General features: G+C 53.2%; 1 protein-coding gene, 3 long non-coding RNA genes and 1 pseudogene across 5 annotated transcripts; 2 read left to right on the top strand and 3 right to left on the bottom strand.

The window, feature by feature from the left end:
* Positions 1 to 364: 364 nt before the first annotated feature.
* Positions 365 to 1,354, bottom strand: LOC144614396 (uncharacterized). The gene is made up of 2 exons (XR_013552171.1): positions 1,248 to 1,354; positions 365 to 627 (listed from the first exon to the last, which is right to left on the bottom strand). It is a non-coding gene; the product is annotated as an uncharacterized LOC144614396 (long non-coding RNA).
* On the top strand, positions 1,054 to 3,360 carry LOC132687152 (uncharacterized). Of its 2 annotated transcripts, none has more exons than XR_009613967.1 (2): positions 1,054 to 1,514; positions 2,970 to 3,360. It is a non-coding gene; the product is annotated as an uncharacterized LOC132687152 (long non-coding RNA). The 2 variants fall into 2 exon arrangements; XR_009613966.1 differs by having other exon boundaries at positions 1,054 to 1,405.
* Positions 2,969 to 5,770, bottom strand: LOC132687151 (uncharacterized). Its single transcript, XR_009613965.3, has 3 exons — positions 5,123 to 5,770; positions 4,784 to 4,946; positions 2,969 to 3,328 (listed from the first exon to the last, which is right to left on the bottom strand). It is a non-coding gene; the product is annotated as an uncharacterized LOC132687151 (long non-coding RNA).
* Positions 5,771 to 5,912: 142 nt separating this feature from the next.
* Positions 5,913 to 14,362, top strand: FN3KRP (fructosamine 3 kinase related protein). Its single transcript, XM_060645045.3, has 6 exons — positions 5,913 to 6,102; positions 10,305 to 10,456; positions 10,830 to 10,921; positions 11,854 to 11,936; positions 12,989 to 13,111; positions 13,312 to 14,362. The coding sequence occupies exons 1-6, from the start codon at positions 5,962 to 5,964 to the stop codon at positions 13,648 to 13,650; spliced, it is 930 nt and encodes a 309-aa protein (XP_060501028.1). The 5' UTR covers positions 5,913 to 5,961; the 3' UTR covers positions 13,651 to 14,362.
* Positions 14,363 to 16,677: 2,315 nt separating this feature from the next.
* On the bottom strand, positions 16,678 to 18,001 carry LOC132687150 (large ribosomal subunit protein mL45 pseudogene; annotated as a pseudogene).
* Positions 18,002 to 19,746: the final 1,745 nt, after the last annotated feature.

Consider the following 19,746-nt stretch of genomic DNA (forward strand, 5'->3'; position numbering starts at 1 on the left):
TGTACGGATGGACCACATTTTGCTTATTAATCTGTTGATGAACATTTGGGTTGTTTACATCTTTTAGCTCTGAGAATAGAGCTGCTTTGAACATTTGTATCCAGTGTCTGTGTGGATGTATGTTTTCGTGTCCCTTGGGCACGTGTGTGGGCCTGGAATTGATGGATCGGGTAGTAACTGTTTAATCGTGGAACTGCCAGTCACCTGTTTGGAAGCACAGAGCTCATGGCACACGGTGTGTGTGCAGCACTGTGCAGTGGCTTCTGGCCTAGAGCACCATCGAGGGGTCCTTTATTACAGAAGGTGGGAGAGAAGGAATATCTGCCATCTCTGGATGGTATGAAAGGAATCTCTCTACATAATGTGAAATTTTTATCCCATTTGACTATGGAAAAGCATTTATTAAGTATCTTTCTCTGATGCTCAAACAAAAATAGACTGAAGAACTAAAAAGGGACTGACCATATTTTCTCCAGAGCCAGGCACTTGCACACTCCAATTAACTCTCCTTACTTCTCTCCCCTGCTGACAAGAAGTAAATAGCAACTAACAGCTGAGCGCAGTTTCACTCTGGGTGCCTGTTTGCTGATGACTCACCAAGAATTCACAGCCAAGGTGCCAGTTGTTCTTCCGCCACAGAAAGAAAACCTATTTTAGGCAAAACTGTAACCTCACGGATGCCCCAGAAAGTACAGACAGAAAGTACAGCCCCAGAGTCGCTAGACAGAATCCATTTACTGTAGGTTTCCTGTCTGACATTTGCTCCGCTCAGGCCCCGCCCTTTGCCCCGCCCATCCGCTGCGGCGCTCAGGTCCTGCCCCCACTGGCCAGCAGGCCCCGCCCTCTGCCCCGCCCCAACATGCCCCGCCCACCAACTGCTCCGCCCGGACCCGCCCACCCTGCCCGGCCTTCTGCTGCCCCGCCTGCTCCGACCCCTCCCACCCGCCCAGACCCCGCCCTCTCCCCGCCCACCCGCTTTCCCGCCCCTTGCTCCTCTCAGGCCTTGCCCCGCCCACCCACTGCCCAACAGGTCCCACCCACCCATTGCTCCGCCCAGACGCCCACCTGCCCCGCCCCCCGCTGTCGCGCCTAGGTCCCGCCCGCCCACCGCTCGGCCCCCCACGGCCAGGGAGGGACATGGGGTGGGAAGCCCCCCGGCCAGCCCGAAGCGCTGGGGACCGAAGGCTGAAGCCCCGCGATCCTCCATTCCCGGCCGCGCGCAGCCCCCCACCTGGCCCGACCCCTACCTGCCCGGGCGAGAGTGTCCCTGCGACGGGGGTCTGACGGAGGCCCGCAAGAAGGGCTGCGTGACGGGGCAGCCACTTGTCAGAGGTTGGCGGCCGTCGTCCCCGGGAATGCTCAGGCGGGACCCCACACGACGAGCGCGACCTTGATGACCAGCGAGGTAGCCGTGAGAGCCGCCCCGCTCTTGGGACGTTGGCAGGGGCGGACGCAGTTCTCCTCTGTGTCACCGTTAGAGTCGCGCGAATCCGTAGACCCAGCTGGGGAGTGCGGTGAGCTTGCTTTTGCAGACTTTGAGGTCAGAGGGAGTCAGAGATTTGCCCGAGGCAGGATCCTGACTCCAGTGTTCCCCACCTGGGTGACTTTGGGCAAGCAACCGCACTCCCTGGGCCTCGGTTTCCCCGTTTCTTAAGAGAGAAGGGTTCCTTGTGCGAAGTCCCGGAGTAGCACACGTCACAAGTGTTGGGGAAGCTGCTGGTACACAGTAAGTGCTCAGTTAGGCCATCTGCTGGTATCCCGGTGGAGACCCTAGGAGGCCTCCACTGGGCGCCCTTCACCCTTCCACACACCCTGTGGTCCAACAGGGATCTGTCCCCTCCTTTCAGTGTCATTAGTGCATCACGGGCTGTCGCAGGGAGAGGTGAGGCGCATGTTGGCTGTGCAACAGGAGTGGGCCTGGGGCTTGCCAACCAGGGTGGGGACAGTTGGGTGGAGGTACCAGTGTGCACACGTATGCAAGCACAAGGCAGGCCATGGACAAAGAATCAGACAGGAAGGAAAAGGAGGCTGCAGCCTTCCTCAGGAGGATGGCCTCAGGACACAGGAGAGCAAACCCTGCTGCAGAGAGGAAGAGGTCCGAGGGAAGGCCGACCTGAGAGGGGGCAACAGCAGATTGCTGAAAAGCAGGAGTTCTGCCCAAAGGCCACAGAGTATCTAGAGAGGTATGAAAGCATCCAGTTTGCAAAGCTGGAGCCCCATCTTCCTCTATGGAACCAACGGGGAACATTTTCTCATGGTTGAATAAACACACGTGATTGGTCTTTTCTCTAATACATAATTAATATCCCTGCTGCAAATAATCAACACAGATTTATAAAGATTGGCTAAAACAATGCCTGATGAAATTTAGATCTTTTTACTTGGTTCAGGAAAATTAGACCCAACAGAAATCCTGAGCTGGAGAGAGCATTTGTAAGGGCAGGTACAGAGTCTGCAAAATCTTGTGTGGATGAAACTGGTATTGACGTGGAAACAAAGGCAAAAGAAAAAATGACATTTCCTTACAACTTACAGCCCATTGACAAATCCTTGAGACTGGCAGAGTGACCTCCCTCTAGGAGCTCAGCTGCCTCCATGATGACACTTAGCTAAGGGCAAAAGGCAATCTTAGCCCAGCCCCCCAGGATCCTGTAAGTCTCCTTTAACATGTAAACATCCCTTTGGAAACTTCCTTTATCTCCACCCCCAAGATACATGTTAGCGATCATCCTCCAAGCATATGGTCCCTTGACATACATCGGAAGGGTCTCCCGCTGAGGTTTTATTCGATAGTAATAAATGACCTTTTCCTAACATAGGGCTTGAACTTGCAACCCTGAGATTGATAGTTGCACTCTCCACTGACCGAGCCAGCCAGGTGCCCCTCCTTTACCTTTACTCTTGAACAAACAACACGAACACCTTACAACAATTTACTCTTTTTTTTAATGTTTATTCATTTTTGACAGAGAGAGAGACACAGAGCACGAGCAGGAGAGGGGCAGAGAGAGAGGGAGACACAGAATCAGAAGCGGACTCCAGGCTCTGAGCTGTCAGCACAGACATGCTCAACCGCCTGAGCCACCCAGGTGCCCCGAACCTTTTAAATGAAAATGTAAAATTCAACTGTTTTAAAAATTCTCTCATTTTGTCATACAAGACTTACTGTTATTTTGTACAATTAGATTTTCTCACTTATGTACCACTTTATTTGCTCTGTGCTCCTTCTTAGATTTTGGCTTTACAACCTGTGATCACTTTTTTTTTGGCTGAAAAGCATCCTTTTGGCTTTCCTTTGGGAGGGTCCTCCTGGTAGAAAATTGCGTCACTAGAAATAAAAGCAAATGGTCTTCAGTCTGAGTAATGTCTTTTTCTTTGCTTTTATTGGGGGGGAGGGGCAGTAGGAGAGAGAGAGAGAGAGAGAGAGAGAGAGAGAGAGAGAATCCCAAGCAGGCTCCATGCTCAGCACAGAGCACAACGACCCTGAGATCATGACCTGAGCCGAAATCAAGAGTCGGAAGGTCAGCTGCCTGAGCCACCCAGGAGCCCCAGTCTGAATCATATCTTAAAGTTCTAAGTGTTAAGTCCCACAGGCTTGTAAGCTTGTGAAATTATGCCCCTCTGTTTTTCATGTGTGTTTCCCATGACTGCATGGCTGGTGTGAGAGTCTTGTCCTCTCCCCTTTCCATGCACCTGTGTCTCTCCCTCCTGAGGACAGTCCCTAGTTCCAAAGGGCTCCCAACTGTGTCTCCTTCCTTCCTACCCTCTTCCATGTGGCCTCTTCTCTACATTTAGCTATGGAGAGTCTGTTCTGCCATCTTCGGGTCATCTTCTGGGTTTTTTACACTGATGTGGGTGTTATTTAGCTGTCTCTGTGGGACAAGGTGAGTCTAACGTCTTCCTACTCTGCCATCTTCCCGAGCAATGTCTTTATTTCATTTTCATTCTTGAAAACTTATTTTCCCTGGGCAGTTATACTCTTTTGGTGACAACTATTCCACTACCTTTTTGGCTTCCAGTATTAGTGTTGGGAAACCAAACATTAATCATTTCATAGCAATCTGGGGGCACCTGGGTGGCTCAGTGCGTTAAGTGTCCGACTTCGGCTCAGGTCATAATCTCACAGCTTGTGAGTTCCAGCCCCCCACGTCCGGCTCTGTGCTGACAACTCAGAGCCTGGAGCCTGCTTCAGATTCTGTGTCTCCCTCTCTCTCTGCCCCTCCCCCGCTTGCACTCTCTGTCTCTGTCTCAAAAATAAATAAACATTAAAAATAAAAGCAATCTGACATTTCTTGCTGGCTACACTGGAGACTTCCCATGCCTTTGGTGGCCTGCAATTTCCCTGTTACTTGCCTATATGTGAACTTTTAGTTTATCCAGGTTAAGATTTGGGGGGAACTTGCATCTGAGGGTTGGTGTATTTTATCAGTTCTAGAAAATTCTCAGCCATTTTCTGTTCAGTTATAGCCTGTTTCTTTCCCTTTTTCTGGAACTCCAGTTAAATGTCTACCTTTTTCCATGTCTCTTATCTTGCCTGTAATTTCCCTGTTTGTCTCCTTGTGACACATTCTTCATGACTTCTGACATCTTCCAGTTTACCAATTCTCTCATCTAAGCTGCTAAATCGGCCCAGGAGCCTTTAACATTTTAATTTAATGTAGTTGATGTAATTAATAAATTGATAGGGGGGTGCGGGGGGGGGGGGTGCAGGGGAGCTGTGGCACCTGGCACTACTTATCAACTGCAGACCCAGCATGAGGAGAGGCAGGTGGACAGTACTTACCCAGCAACAAGAAGGTTTCCTGCTGCTCCAGCAACAGCCCAGCCAATGAGAGAGCATCACACTTCCCCCTTTCCTCTATTTATTTATATTTTACAAGACCAATGCTCTAACCCCTGAGCTATGGAGCCTCATCCTCTATTTATTTATATTTTAATAATAAAGCCTATAACATGGGCATAGAACATAAATACATACAAATTAAATGGATTATGTGCATCAGTTAAGTTGATTAGCATTTAGTTGACCAACAAATAAGAGACTAAACTGGACTAGTTCTTAGTTTGATAGCCTCAAGTAGAAAACTATTTAAGATACAAGGGAATACACACAGTAACGTACCCAGTCTTGTCGTTCCCGCAGAGGCATCACATGTTGACAAACTATTGTAGACTTTGGAGCCACTTCTACTGCAAATATATCAGGTCCTCTATTGTTTATGCAGTTTTTACTTAATTTATTGTTGCTGCGAATAATGACTTCACCGTCTGACTTGTGTCCAGCACGTGGTGTCACCAGCACCTGGTGTCACCCATGTGTCTCGCTTACAGCTCCCTCTCCTCTCCCCGTTCTCCAGACTTGCCCCTGGTTCTGGCAAGTCTACTTACCCTGCCAAGCAAGTCTCTGCTATTCCCAAATAATCCCATCTTTGCTGGTAAAATAACTGTTTTATTATTTTTTATTACTTTTAAGGTTAACAGAGCCCACCCTTAAAACTAACCTCTCTTTCCGGGTACATATCCTGTCCCCTCTCCTCTGGAGAACCTCAACTAACACAGGAAGCAGAGCTGACTGCGATCGCTCTTCTAGCTGGGTAGACCAACAATCACGTGTTTGAGCAGGAATAGAAGACAATCTCTCCTAAAATGGACACGGCGGCCGGAAGGGGGAGCTCTCTCGCCTACCACCAGTTATCAACTTCACAACCGCCGGAAGAGACCCGCTGCTCCTCAGCGTTCTAGAGGCCCGGTCCCGCCCCTCAGCGTCTCACCCAATTGCCGGGTGTCCTGGCGGCCCGGTCCCGCCCCTCAGCACTCACCCCGGTCCCGTGGTGTCTCACCCAATCCCTGGGAGCTCTTGCGGCTCGATCCCGCCCCTCCCACACCTCACCCAATCACTCTGCGTCTCCGCCGCTAGCTTTCCCCCAGCCTGAGGCAGTCCGCCACCGCGCTTCGTGGAACATGGAGGCTCTGCTGAGGCGGGAGCTGGGCTGCGACTTCGTCAAGGCTACGGGTCACTCGGGGGGCGGGTGCATTAGCCAGGGCCAGAGTTACGACACGGACAGAGGACGCGTGTTTGTGAAAGTGAACTCCAAGGCGGAGGTCAGGGCCGCCGTGGGCGGGGCCGGGGTGGGTGGGTGGTGGTCGGCGATTGGGGTCTGGGTGGGGCTGCAGGCCCGGGGCGGGATCTGGGGTCCTGGTCCCGAGTCTAGGGGGTCGGAGGTCCGCGATTCGGGGTCTGGCGTGGGGGTGGGGGCCGCACAGGAGGGCCACAGGGTGGTGGTCCTTGATGAAGCCCTTGCCCGTCATGGCTGCGTCTGGGCGATCCTGGGGTCGTGCACCCGGAATCCGTCCTGTCAGCCCTGGGCAGGTTAGCGGACCCTGTAGGCAGCCCTCTGGGGACCCCTGCGACCAGGTTTGCTCCCTGCTGTGGTGTGGGTGGTGGGTGCTGGGGATGGTTTTCCAGTGATGCCTGCGGCCGCTCCTTTGAGAAAGTCCCCTGTTTGGGGAGTTTTGAACAAGGGCTGGTAGTAGAAGCCTCTCTCGTCCTGGGACCTTTCCGAATTACCGAAGATAACGTAGCCACCGCCTCGGTCATTGGGGCGCGCGGGGTAACGGAGAGCACAGAGCGGACAGCTTGAGAGCAGACGGCTCTTCTCCCCTCTGGGCGCTGGAAGGTGTCTGGTGACAGCCCACTTCGTGATGGGGAAGGGGACTTCTCCCTGTGTCCGCACCTGTCACATGGGCAAGGGAGCCCTCTGGGGCCTCTTTCCTAAGAGCCCTGGTCCCAGTATGAGGGCTCCAGCCACATGGAGCCTGATCGCCTTCCAACACCGTCACATTGCGGGTGTCAACATAGGCCTGGGGGGACGGGCCACCCACTCCGAAAACTTCTGTTCCTGCAGAAACGTGGAGAGGGCCCTGTGGAAAGTAGGTGAACCTCACTGCTGCTGACCTTGTGCTTCCCCCTGGGTGTTGGTGTCACCTCGCTGCCCAGTCTGGGTGGGTCACCCCAGGACTCTCCTCTGGAAGGCCCAGGCTGGCTCCCCTAGGCAACGGGCGGGATCAGGCAATGCCTTGTTGCAAACAGGGCTGCGGGGACTGACCCCAGGACCAGGGCCGCGTATCGCACACCTGGCTTGCTTTCGTTCACTCCTGCAGGTGTTTTCATTTTCTTCCCGGGTGCGCGCCGCACCCTCCGTGGTTGGGGATGAGCTCTCTCTGACGCACTGCTCTCCTAGACCAGCCTTCAGCCCTGTGTTGTGGGGAGATCAGCTGCGCTCAGTGCTGCGTCCTTTCAGGGATTTGTCAGCATTTGTGTTTGGAGTGCCTTCACGCGGTCCTAGTGTGGGTGCTGTCCCTCCCCACGTCCTGCTGTGGGGGCTTCTCCGGTGTGTGTTCTTCCCGTTTATAAGGCATGTTTGTGTTTGGACCTTGCTGGCATTTGTTACAATTCAAGACTGTGTTTGTTAGAGGGGAAGCAAATACTTTCTGATGATGACAGTAGGTCCACTTAGTGACACTTTTCAAGCCTTGTTCTTCTGGTGCTATTTCTTCAGGTTCTTCTTTTGTCATCAAAGTCCATCTCCTTTCTTTTTTTATTTTTATATTAAGATTTTAGAAGTCCAAGGCGCTATCCATTGCGCGACGGAGCCACCTACATTAAGATTTTATATTTAAGTAATCTCTACGCCCAACGTGGGGCTCGAACTCACAACCCCAAGGTCGAGTCACACGCTCCACTGACCAAGCCAGCTGTGAGCACCCCAAGTCCGTTTTCTTTTTGCCAATCTTCCTCACATAAGTTCCTTCTTGTCCTTTGGTAGATAGTTCCAAATTTCTAGCTTGCTTTGAAAATACTATGTGAGTTATGCAGATGTGTTGGCCCTAGCATACACATCTGCCGGTCGTATGGGAAACAGGACTTTGTACTGCTTTACCTTGTAGGAGGTGAAAACACCTTCCAACCCTTCCGGGAGGAGACTGCACCATTGCTCTTCTCTTTTCCTTCTCACCCCGCTTGAATTGACCGCTCTAAATAAGATTATTCGTCTCTGTCTTGCCTAATTGCGTGCTGCTGGGTTCCTCCCCTCCTCCTAAGGAGCTCCAGATCTTTTGTGTAGGCCTACCCACACCTGCTGCCTACTTCTCCCTCCTCTCGAGGAGCAGCAGACACTTCTGTGAGGGAGGCTTCACCTCTGGCTATGTTCACAGATCCCCCTGCACCTCTCCCCAGGTGATTATTGTTTTTATTCTACGCCTTACTCTCCTTTTCACGACCAGTGCTCTAGTACGAAGTGCAGCCGGGACCCAGTCGTTTTCCCTTTATTTCCTAAAGAGAACGTTTGGAAAATTCTCAAGGCACAGCTCTTATCTTCCTCCTCGGTAGAAGGTAGTATGATAATAGCACCGTTTATAAAGTGTTTGGAATGGGCCTAGTAAGTGTTGGCTGCCAACTCAGTTACTTATGGCAGCGAGCCTGTGAGATTGGTACTGTTTTTGACCCCGTTTTTACACGTGCGGAAACAGGCACAGAGACTTTAAGTAACTTGCCTGAGGTCACAGAGTCAGTCCTGACAACGAGTAGCCCCATGCTGGAAGCCCAGCTGTCTGTCCCCAGTATGCTGGGTGAGCCCATTCCGGAATGTTCGCGCTGTGGAGCTCTGTGCGGCAGTGAGAATAACCTCTGTTGATGCAGCAGCATAACAAAGGCAGTGGGACATAGAAGCCAGACTGTCTGCCTCTGCATGTAGAAGGACAAAGCAGAGGAGGCAAATCTGTGTGGAGCAGGCGGCTGGGGGCTGTGGAGCCTCCGGGCCGCGGTCACACCATGTCTGGACTTACTGAGAATTGGAATCAGATGCTCCCGCTTGTGCCCTTTTCTGCTCCTGCTTGTGTACATTTTGACTTAAAATAAAGGCAACTTTAAGGGGAGTGGTGGGCGCCTAGGTGGCTCAGTCAGTCACACGTCCGACTCGACTTTGGCGCAGGTCATGATCTCACGGTTTGTGAGTTCGAGCCCCGCATCCGGCTCTGTGCTGATAGTGTGGAACCTGCTTGGGATTCTCTCTCTCCCTCTCTTTCTGCCCCTCCCCTACTTGTGCTCGCATGCTCTAGCAAAATAAATAAATTAAAAAAAAAAAACTTTTGAAGGGAATAGTTACCTAGTGTGGGAAGTTAGGGCAGATTTTTCTGAGAGGTCAGAACATGTTAAGATCTGAAGTGTGGTGATGAAGGGTCTGACCTGGCAAAAGGTGGGAGTGGTGTCCCAAGCAGACGTGCCCCTGCACATTGAAGCCTCGATCTTTGGGCAACTAAAAGAAGGCTGTAACCCAGGGCACAGGGATGTGTGTGCATGTGCGGTGTGTGCACAGCGGTACATGGAGGTATGGGGTGGGGCCTGGGGAAGGGGCCCCAAATGAGCATAGGAAAGCGGCCGGGGCCAGACCCCTGCTGCTGTGGCGCAAGTTGCTAGCTCAGAGTGTGTTCCAGGGTGGGATTTGCCTTCGGTAAGGGCCCCTGCCGTGGTCAGCAAGAAGAGGAAGTAAGGATGGTTGCTGCAGTCTGGGGGAGAGGATGGACGTGGTGCTCTAGTTGGGATGTCTTCCTGGGCGAGGTGGGAGGTGCCCTCAGACCCAGTGAGAGGTGGCCCCTGGTTCCTGGCCCGTGCAGGCGGAGGGTCTGGTGGGACAGAACTGCGGGTGAGGTGCTGTCTGACGATGGCCCACGTACACAGTCTGGCTCCACACTAGGCGCTCAGTGGAATGTGAGAGGCCTTTTACTTCCCTCCCAGGAGAGACTCACGAGAGTGCAGATGAGGGTCCAGAACGAGGAAGTATCGTCGCTCTTACCCCCGTGCAGCTTCAGAGCGTGTAATCCACTCTGCCGAAAAGCTAGAAAAGCTGCCTGTGTCTGCTGAGTCTGCAGTCAGGACAGCCTTGGACTGAAATTGTAATGCTCATGGGGTGCCGGCGCCAGTGGGGCTCGGTCGGTTAAGTGTCTGCCTTCCGCTCAGGTCATGATCTCACTGTTTGTGAGTTCAAGCCCTGCATGGGGCTCTGTACTGACAGCTTGGAGCCTGGAGCCTGCGTGGGATTCTGCGTCCCTCTCTCTCTGCCCCTCCCCTGCTCATACGTGCATGTGCACCAACGTGTTCTCTTGCTCGCCCGCTCTCAAAAATAAGTAAATGTTAAAAAAACGTTAAAAAGAAATTGTGATGCTCAAGAAAACATGTCCAAGTAGAACCTTTCCGGAAGTAATCTTGCTCTCCCTTCTCTTCTCCATCTCCGTTGTTTTTCGGAAAGGCCAAGAGAATGTTTGAAGGTGAGATGGCAAGTCTAATGGCCATCCTGAGAACGGGCACAGTGAAAGCGCCCAAGCCCATCAAGGTCCTCGACGCCCCGGGAGGCGGCAGCATGCTGGTGATGGAGCATTTGGACATGCGCTACCTGAGCAGGTCTGTCTCGGCACCTTCTCCTTTGGTTGTCTTTGTTTTCTTTCCGAGGGGTTCCTTACCTGAAAGCTTGCATCTGGGGGTGTAATTTTGAGGAACCCATGACCTCACACATCATGGGTTCTGCAGAGAGTGACACTACTCCGCACGCCAAAGGCAAACGGGAAAGGGATCTCCCCAGGTGAGACGCTGACAACCCAGCAGCCACGGAAAGGCTGGGAGAGACGATCAAACAGCCAGGGTCCTTCTTGTCCCCTTTGCTCCACCAAAGCAGACGTCCTGTCCCCTGACCTGCTTTATGTGGCCTGAGACCACGGGTGGCTGTGTCCCCGTGTTTTGTGTGCCACACACTTAGCTGATGCTGTTTGTTTCACAGTCATGCTGCAAAGCTTGGAGCCCAGCTCGCAGACCTGCATCTAGAGAACAAGAGGCTTGGGGAGACGCTCCAGAAGGAGGCCGGCACCGTGGGTATGGGGCTGTGCGAGTGCAAGGGCCCCTTGAGGACATTTGGCCAGCGTGGGTGCGTGGGTGGGGTCCTGCCACGGCTGAAGGAGGGTCAGGTCTGTGTTGATGGCACAGGAAAGGAGCGTCAACCCCAGGGCCACGTGTGTGGGGTGCCTGTCCTGTGTCACAGTGGATTTGGAAGGGAAGCATGTCCTGGACTTGAAACCCCGTCATGTTTGGTTCCTTTCACCCTCATTCCCCAGAAGAAAGCCCGTCAAGGTTGCCCTGGCTTTCTGTGTGGTGCCTCTTGTAAGAATAGCCACACGTGAGGCACAGCATGGCAGCCCTCACATCGACATTTCTACAGCTTAATGTTAGCACTGAGAGTGTCTTCCAGTATTTTTATCCTTTGGCACGTGATAATCCATGTGCAGCCCACGGGGTCACTGTGCTAACAGAGTGTCTGACACACCAGGGACAGGTGGCCGAGAATCTGCTGTGTTAGACAGACCCTGTCAGATTCCACCCACCCCTTCCAAGCCACACGTAGTTCAGGCCTTTGGGGTTTGCTCTGAGTTTGGGGGAGACGCAGAGGATGCAAAGGAGGCCAGTTCAGATCCCCGCAGTTTATTCTTCTCACGTGCAAGAGCTGGGCTGACCCCTGAGAGCCCTCCTCTCCTGCTGGGTCCAGGCGGGTGGTTTTCCTCCTTTTCAGGCAGGGTTGTGCCTGTGCTTAGCGCTCAGCGCCCTCTGGTGCCTCTCCTGGCCGTAGTTGAGTGTATTGGAGCAGGCTCTGTTCCTGGGTCCTGGGGGTCTGTGCAGACCCAGGCCCTGCTCTGTCTCTAGACGGGGCGTGGGGGAAGGGCACACCCAGGACAGGCCTCAATGCCCTGAGCCCCTCGAGCAGCCCGAGGGAGCGTGGGAACTATTCATCCTTCTTGTTTTCCTTTTGCAAGGGAAAGGAGGCGGGCGGGCAGAACGGCCCTTCGTGGACCAGTTCGGGTTTGACGTGGTGACATGCTGTGGGTACCTTCCCCAGGTGAGCGACACCGGCCCTTTGCTCCATGTGCCAGGCAGGTCAGCCGCTCAGGAAAAGAACACCCTCCCCCTTCCTTATGAAGTTTGGTTTAAAGTCTTTGCTCCCTTTTTTCTTTGCTAATTTTTAAGAGGCTGGCATGAGGTTTACACACCTCATGTGCTAGATAAGCTGAGAGAAACAGGACCAGCAAGTCAGGATGCTGGGTGTCAAGGTGGGTAAAACTTAGGAATTAAGGAAAATTTCCTTGATACTAAACCCTCAACGATAGCACGATGCACAGGGATTGTACCTTCCGGTTTTATGATTTTGTGGTTGACTCCCCGGGAATTTCAGTCCAGGGGCTCCACTTGATGCCCAGCACATGCTGGGTGCGGAGGACAGTGGCTGTGCTCTTGGAGGAAGCTGCGGCTTCTCTGAAGAGGAATACTGAGTGACCTGGAAGACTTTCAGGGGCTCCCTGGTGCGCGCGGGGGCACAGGAGACACTGTTCGGGTTTTGAAATGTCGTGAGAGGTTGTCCAGGAACCTGCTTGGGGTGGTGAGTGGCTGACAGCTGGGGTTCCCCGGTCCCACCTGCCCCATGGGGCTCCGGGGGTGTTTCAGCTGGCTCTGCCCCTTCCTCGCCTGCCTGTAGCTTGCCCTGTGTGCGTACGGACACGTACACGTGTGAGTGCTTTTCTGTGCTCTGCGCTCTCGTGTGCGTCTGTTGCTTCCCTTCTGATGGTCAGCGTTGGGAGGGGAGGAAGAGGGGTCCTTGGGGCCAAGTGGATGGTCAGCAATGAGCTATGGTCGGGGAAGGCTAGCCGGCTCTGGCTGCTGTGCTCCCACGTGAGTCCAGATGGAAAGAAAGCATCCTAGAGCTCCTTGGAGTGGCCTCTGTTGCTCTGCACTGGGAGAGTCCCCGCTTCTGGGACGGGGTCTGGGGTCCCAATCCCATCTGCGAGGCACCGTCTGCCGGTCGGCCGGCACGCCTTTCCACAGCCTGCCCTCGCACTGGTGCCTCTCCACTTTGGGCTTCCTCGTCCTGCTCTGGCATCTTCTTTGTCCACGCAGGTGAATGTCTGGCAGGAGGACTGGGTCACCTTCTACGCCCGGCAGCGCATTCAGCCCCAGATGGACATGGTGGAGAAGGGGTCTGGGGACAGGGAGGCCCTGGAGCTCTGGTCTGCCCTGCAGGTGAGGGGAGCCTTGCCCTGCAAACCCGACAGGGGTGGCCCTGAGGCAGGTGGGGTGAGGCTGGCCGGTGCCTGAGCTCTGTGTGTGTCCCTGTGCGTCTGGGCCGCGCTCTGCTTGGGCGGTTGAACCACACTCAGAAACGCATCTGCGTCCCTCCGACACGTGTTGGTCTCTTTGCTGAGGACGCATTTCCTCCGCAGCTGAAGATCCCTGACCTGTTTCGTGACCTGGACATCGTCCCAGCCCTGCTGCATGGAGATCTCTGGGGAGGAAACGTGGCGGAGGACTCCTCTGGGCCCATCATTTTTGATCCGGCTTCTTTCTATGGCCACTCAGAATACGAGCTGGCGATAGCTGGCATGTTTGGGGGCTTCAGCCGCTCCTTCTACTCTGCCTACCACAGTGCAATCCCCAAGGCCCCAGGGTTTGAGGCGCGCCTGCAGTTGTATCAACTCTTCCACTATTTGAACCACTGGAACCACTTCGGATCAGGGTATAGAGGGTCCTCCCTGAGTATCATGAGGAATCTCATCAAATGAGATTGATTCAGGTCCTAGCCACACACCTGTGGCCGGCGCCTCCTGTCCCCACAGCCCTCTTCCTCAGGCCTTCCTCCCCGAATCTTCAGACTAACTTCCCAAGCCTTGTAGAGTACGAGGGAGAAAGGTTTTGTCCTCTGGAGGTTGTACATTCCGTTAGACTTCATTGCTGGATGAAACCTCACCGGAGATTCGCTGTGACCAGAGGGACTCGTGGAGCATGGGCCGAGTTGAAAACACTGCTGTCCTGAAGGCCGAGAAAGGAAGCGGCCAGGCGTGCCAGGCGCTGCTGAGGACGCTTCCCCGGCTCCTTCTGTCTCAGCTCCAGGAATGACTCTGATGTTCTGAAAGATGCTTCTCGATGAGTTAGACTTGGGTGTAGACATGAAACCCTACTGAGGACGTCTTCTAACAACCAGTTTCAAAGCTAGCACATTCACTTTCTTTCTGTGCCACCTCTGCGCCCTGCCGCAGGCTGACAGGTCTGGAAGCTGATTCTGGGAGCGACCAAGCTGCTGGTCTTAGGTAATTTAGGAACCTTTGAATCGCCTGTGATAGCACCCCATCATGTCTGCGTTTTAAAGTGTGTAGGGTCGTTTGCATAAGAAAGTGCTAAACCAGTGGTTCTTCCTTCCTCAGTCTTTCAGTGATGGGAAATATTCATGAATGACATTGATGCCAATAAATCCTTTTGCATAAAAATTTGAATAAACTTTCAGTGGTTTCCTTTATTTGCATCGTAAGTCAGTGTTTGTCTTAGCTGTTTACCAAGAAACCTTTGTAATGTATTGTGATTATAAATAGGCACAACTGTTTTTGGTTTTTTTTAGTGTTTATTTTTAAGAGAGAGAAACAGAGCTTGAGCGAGGCAGGGCAAAGAGAGAGGGAGACACAAAATCAGAAGCAGGCTCCAGGCTCCGAGCTGTCAGTACAGAGCCCGATGCGGGGCTCGAACCCACGAACCGTGAGATCACGACCTGAGCCAAAGTTGGACACTCAACCGACTGAGCCACCCAGGCGCCCATATTTTGTTTTAAGGTTTATTTATTTATTTTTGAGAGAGAGAGAGAGCAGGGGAGGTGCAGAGAGGGAGAGAGAATCCCAAGCAGGCTCTGTGCTGTCAGGGCAGAGCCCGATGTGGGGCTCGAACTCACGAACCATGAGATCACAACCTGAACTGAAGTTAAAAGTTGGATGCTTAACTGACTGAGCCACCCAGGTGCCCCCAAATGTTGTTTCTTAAAAAAGCAGTTTTTTTTTTCTTGATTTTGTTCAATAGAGAATAGCACAGAGCTTCCAAATAAAGGCAGGAGTAGCTGGAGGTCCGCTTCTCTCTGACAGGTGCTGTGTGACAGCTGTTCTCAGTCTCTCCGCAAAGTCTGGTGGACAGTGACCACCAGAGCTGTCCTGAGAGGGTGGGGCAGCCTCCCTGGCTGCCGGTCACTGCAAGAGTCTCGGGGCAAGGAGGGTGGCCATCCCGAGAGGCTACTCCTGGGAGCGTGTGGCCAGGGCTGACCCGCAGGATGCATGTTGCAGAGGTGTGGTGGGTGCTTAGCGCACACACAGTATTTCAATGTCTCCTGGCTTTAGTGTAGGACTTGCAGCTTTTTAAACTCTGTTCCTGTTGCTTTCTATAATATCTGCTTTTCTGGGGTGCCTGGGGGGCTCAGTGAGCTGAGCGTCTAACTCTTGACTTCGGCTAAGGTCATGATCCCAGGGTTGTGGGATCGAGCCCTGTGTCGGGTTCTGTGCTGAGTAGGGCGTCTGCTTGGGATTCTCTCCCCCTCTCTCTGCCCCTCCCCTGTTTGCTCCTTCTCTCTCTCAAGATAAAAAAATAAATAAAATACCTACTTTTGTACTTAATTTTGTACTCATGTTTTTTCTTTTTTTTTAATGTTTACTTATTTTGAGAGAGAATGTGAGCAGGGGAGGGGCAGAGAGAAAGAGAATCCCAAGCAGGCTCTGCACTGTCAGTGAAGAGACTGACATGGGGCTCCATCTCACAAACTTCAAGGTCATGACCTGAGCCAAAACCAAGAGTCGGACGTTCAATTGACTGAGCCACCCAGATGCCCCTGTATTCATAATTTTTTATACATTTTTTTTTATAAAGAGTTGTCAAAATTGTATAAACATCAGACCCAAGGGCCTGTGAACCTCCTCAGAGCCATCCATGAAAGCCCCTGTCTACGTGTCATCTGAGGATGAATTGCCCAATATGGAAATCACACTGTTTTCTGGGTTCAGGGCAGGTCGAGCTGGCAGAAACAGGGGAGGAGTGCTAATTTCCAGGCATGCTTTCGGAGGGCAGCTGTGTGACAGTGTCCCAGCGGCAGCCTGCCTCCCACCCTTGTGGAGCAGCCTGCTGGCACCCGGATTATCGGGAAGATTCCACTAGACCCATAGGATGAGCTCTGGTCTGGGCTCCTGGACCCCTTGGCCGCAAGAGGTCTCTATCCTTCAGGGCGGGGCGGGGCGGACACCTCGAGGCAGCAGAGCAGAGGTCCGGCCTATCGGGCCACATCTCTGGGGGGGTTGGGTCCTGCTTCTTCCTCAGATGGGCTCTTGTGTCAGAATGCCTCACGGTCTGCCCTATGGGGCAGCACCCTGTCCGCCAAAGAGACCTCAGGGAGCTGATCTTTACCTCCTGCCCCAAAGCTTTTGTGCATCCTTTTGACGAGAGCGGGGCTGAGACCTTGGTGTCTAGATGAACCAGGATGCCAGTGCACAGCCAGAGTCCCCACAGCACCATCCGCGCCGACAAGGTTTCAGGCCGCGTTTCCACATCCAGGGGCCACAGCTGGCTGTGCCCTCCCAGGGTTCACCCTTCACAGGATCTTGAGTGCAGGGGCTGAGTGACCCCCTCCTCAGTTTATCATCACTACGATTTCATGTGCCTCAGGCATTCATCTCCCTTTGTCCCCACATCCTGTTCACTTTCCGTCTGTCAAGTCTAACTGAAGCGCCAGGAGATCCTATAACCAGTGGAATCAAGTGTGTGTCTCCAGGGCTTGGGTTTTGAGAGCTCTTTTAGGTTTATTCTTTTTTTTTGTCCAACACCCTGACAGTGTTTTATTTCAAATTCTGATCCCTGCCTTGTAATTAAAAAGAAAATTCTGCCAGTCTCTTCCTGATGGTCTCTGCTGCAGGAAAAACAGGTATCCAAACATACTCTCGTTGAGACTCAGCTGCTAGACACACAGTTTAAAAAGGAAGAAGAAGGTTCGTGGCTGTGCATATCAGCCACCCACCTGGGCCCAGCCATCAGCCGTGGTTGCCAAGGAGACAGCTGAAAACACCCAAGCAGGACAGCAGGGGACAAAGGTAGATCTTTCTACAGCATGATGAAGAGATGACTGACTGCACATTCCCAGACTCCACAGCTTCTGGCCGTGTCATCAGCCACGTTTCACCCCAGGAGTCATTTTTGCCATCAGGGTTGCTGAAGTTTTGGGCCTCTCCTTGTGGCTCCTCACGGTCTTCTCCGGGTTTCAGCTGGGGCCCCGGGATCATCACCATCTAAAGGATGGGCTGCTTAGGGGGTGCCCATGGGGGCACGACCTTGCCATGCATTCTCTAGCTCCCATAGGGATTTACCAGGTGCTTTTCAAACACAACATACTCCAGGACATCCCTGGGCACACCTTCCAGTCCATACATCAACCAGCCAAACTGGTCATAGATGGCCAGAGTCTGCTGGGTGTGCGTGCAGATGGTGAGCTGACCATATATGTTGCCCTGGTTCATCAGACTTGAACAGTGAACCTGAACCACCTGAGGTGGTTCTAAAGACTCCATGAAGCTCCGGTGGACGTTCTTATATCTGATGTGCCAGACCATGTCCAAGGTATGAAGTCAGTCATGGTCTGAGTTGTTTAGACAAAAGTGGGCTTCAATAAAAATATCCTTAGCTTTTTCAGGGAAGTCCTTTATTTTGAAATTCGGATCATGTTCTCTTATCTTCTGGACTGACAATTGTGATGTCACCTTCTTCTTCAACCACTCACTTCTCTGTGCCAGTCCTTCCTTCAAGAGAGAGGACAAGTGAGCATCACCCTCTAGAGGAACATAGGCATCAAAGATGCCAGCTGTACAGCCCAGGTGTAGGGGATGCTCCAAACGTTCCGGAGGAATGACCAGTCCTGCTTTCCAGGCATGTTCTATAAACTCCTTTTCTGATTTGTATTTGGGTTCATAAGTAGGTGGTGTGAAACGTTGTTTAGATCTCAGTGGAACTACAACTGTGGACTGAGTTACCAGGACTGGCTGCCCAGACCACCATCCTAAAGCTCTGGATAAACAAGACAAACCCCACAGCGTGGGGGCTGCCATTTTGTTCCCACACAGGCCGCTGGGATGGGGACCTCTTTTAGGTTTATTCTAGGCTCCAACTGCTGGTGGTGGCAGGGGGTGGGGGGCAGACGGGAGGGGACCGCTGTGGACAAGGGTCTGACCCTGGGCTGCCCCATGTCTGTGGGTCCAGGCGGCTGTGGGGGCTTCCTGTTTACTCTGCAGGGCGGTGCTGGAGGGACATCTGTAAACCGGAGGTATGTTATGGGGGGTATTTGGCTCACTCTGGGATTCAGAGGGAACCGGAATCACAGCCAAAATAAGGGCGGAAAAGGCAAGTTTGGAAAGAAGTTCAAGTTGCTGCAGAGCAGTGCACGCAGCCCTGGCAGAGGGTGGCACTTCGTTCCAGACTGACTCACGTGTCCCTGGACAGTTCTAGTGTAGGGTTGGGAACTGGAAAGGTCCTCTTGGAAGACTCTGGGCCCTCCACCTCTGGCATGACGGGAACCACACTGCACTTGGAGTTGAGGGCCAGCACGGGGGGCTCCTAGGTGAGTCACCCCTAGGGGCTCCTAGGTGAGTCACTCCTTCATAAAGGGGGCTGATAATGACACCCCCCCGGCCACCCAGCTGAGCTTCCCGGCCGGAGTGCCTGCCTGTACGCGGTGCATGTCTCCCCTCTTGCGGGGACACTTTCTCTGTCCTCCCTGTTCTCCCAGTGAAATTTGCTTCCAAAGACATATTGTGTGAGACTAGCCTCTCTGCCTGGGTTTCCTCCTGGGCAGAAGTATGTGGCTGTGCTGGAATATGTTTGGAAGCAGCAATCAGAGTGATTGCAGCTATCTGAGTTCTCAGGAGGTGGCAGAACCCCTTCCTTTCTGCAAACACTCCTCTTCCTGAGGGCATGGCCCCAGCCCAGTTCCTGGTGGAGGCCAGGGTGAGGGACTGGCAGTGACACCTCGACAGCGTCCCTGCTGGCTCAGGCTGCAGCCAGAGGCTTGGGACACCCCCCCCTGCTGCCTGCCTGGTGCCCCTTTTCTGAGCACCATTGCAAATGCCCCCACTCAGCTGTGGGCTGCATTTCCCTTCTTGGTACCACTGGACTCCATGTCAAGTGAGGGATCTGAACAAGCAGGGGAGTCCCTCCAGTGCACACGGCCCCATCATTACCTCAGTCTGTCCTCCCCCTAGATCCACACTCGTGACATGTCTGAGCCCCAAGAACTGTCACAGTTGTCTGTGTTTGTGTTCCAGTTGGGTGCCTTCCGCACCTTAGCAGCCATAATTCTGGTTCTTGGAGAGTCAGGAGAACCAGGAGACTGGCTGTAGGGAGAAAGGGGACTCAGCTCCTGGGGCTGTTTGCATGTACCCGAGTCACATCTCCCTACTGAGCTTCTGACCAAACCCAAAGTCAAATGCGGCTTTGAGAGGAGGGTGAGACCAGTTTGCAAAGTCAAAGTACTCTCCTTGGCATGTGTCTTCTCACTGAGGATTCGGTTGCTCAGACAGGAGCTGGGAGGTCTGGGGAGGGACCCCAAGTGCCTGGGTTTCGGGGCCAGTAAGATGTGTGCCGCTGCCACCTGCCACGTTCAGGCCCTGCTTGGGCAAACCATGCCTGTGGCGTGCAATGAGCATCTCCCCCAGGGTGCCTGGAGGCTCACGGGTGCCTAACCCTGGCAGTTTGGGGACCAACTTTAGAGCAAATATTTGTAATTCTGGAAAAGAGAACAGAGGAAACAGGGAGGGAATCATAAAGAGCTGAAGACAACCTCAGAGAGTGTCCATCCTGAAACAGCTCATGTGTCC

This window comes from Panthera onca, chromosome E1 (assembly GCF_046562875.1).
Source record: "Panthera onca isolate mPanOnc1 chromosome E1, mPanOnc1 haplotype 2, whole genome shotgun sequence".
Lineage (NCBI taxonomy): Eukaryota > Metazoa > Chordata > Mammalia > Carnivora > Felidae > Panthera > Panthera onca.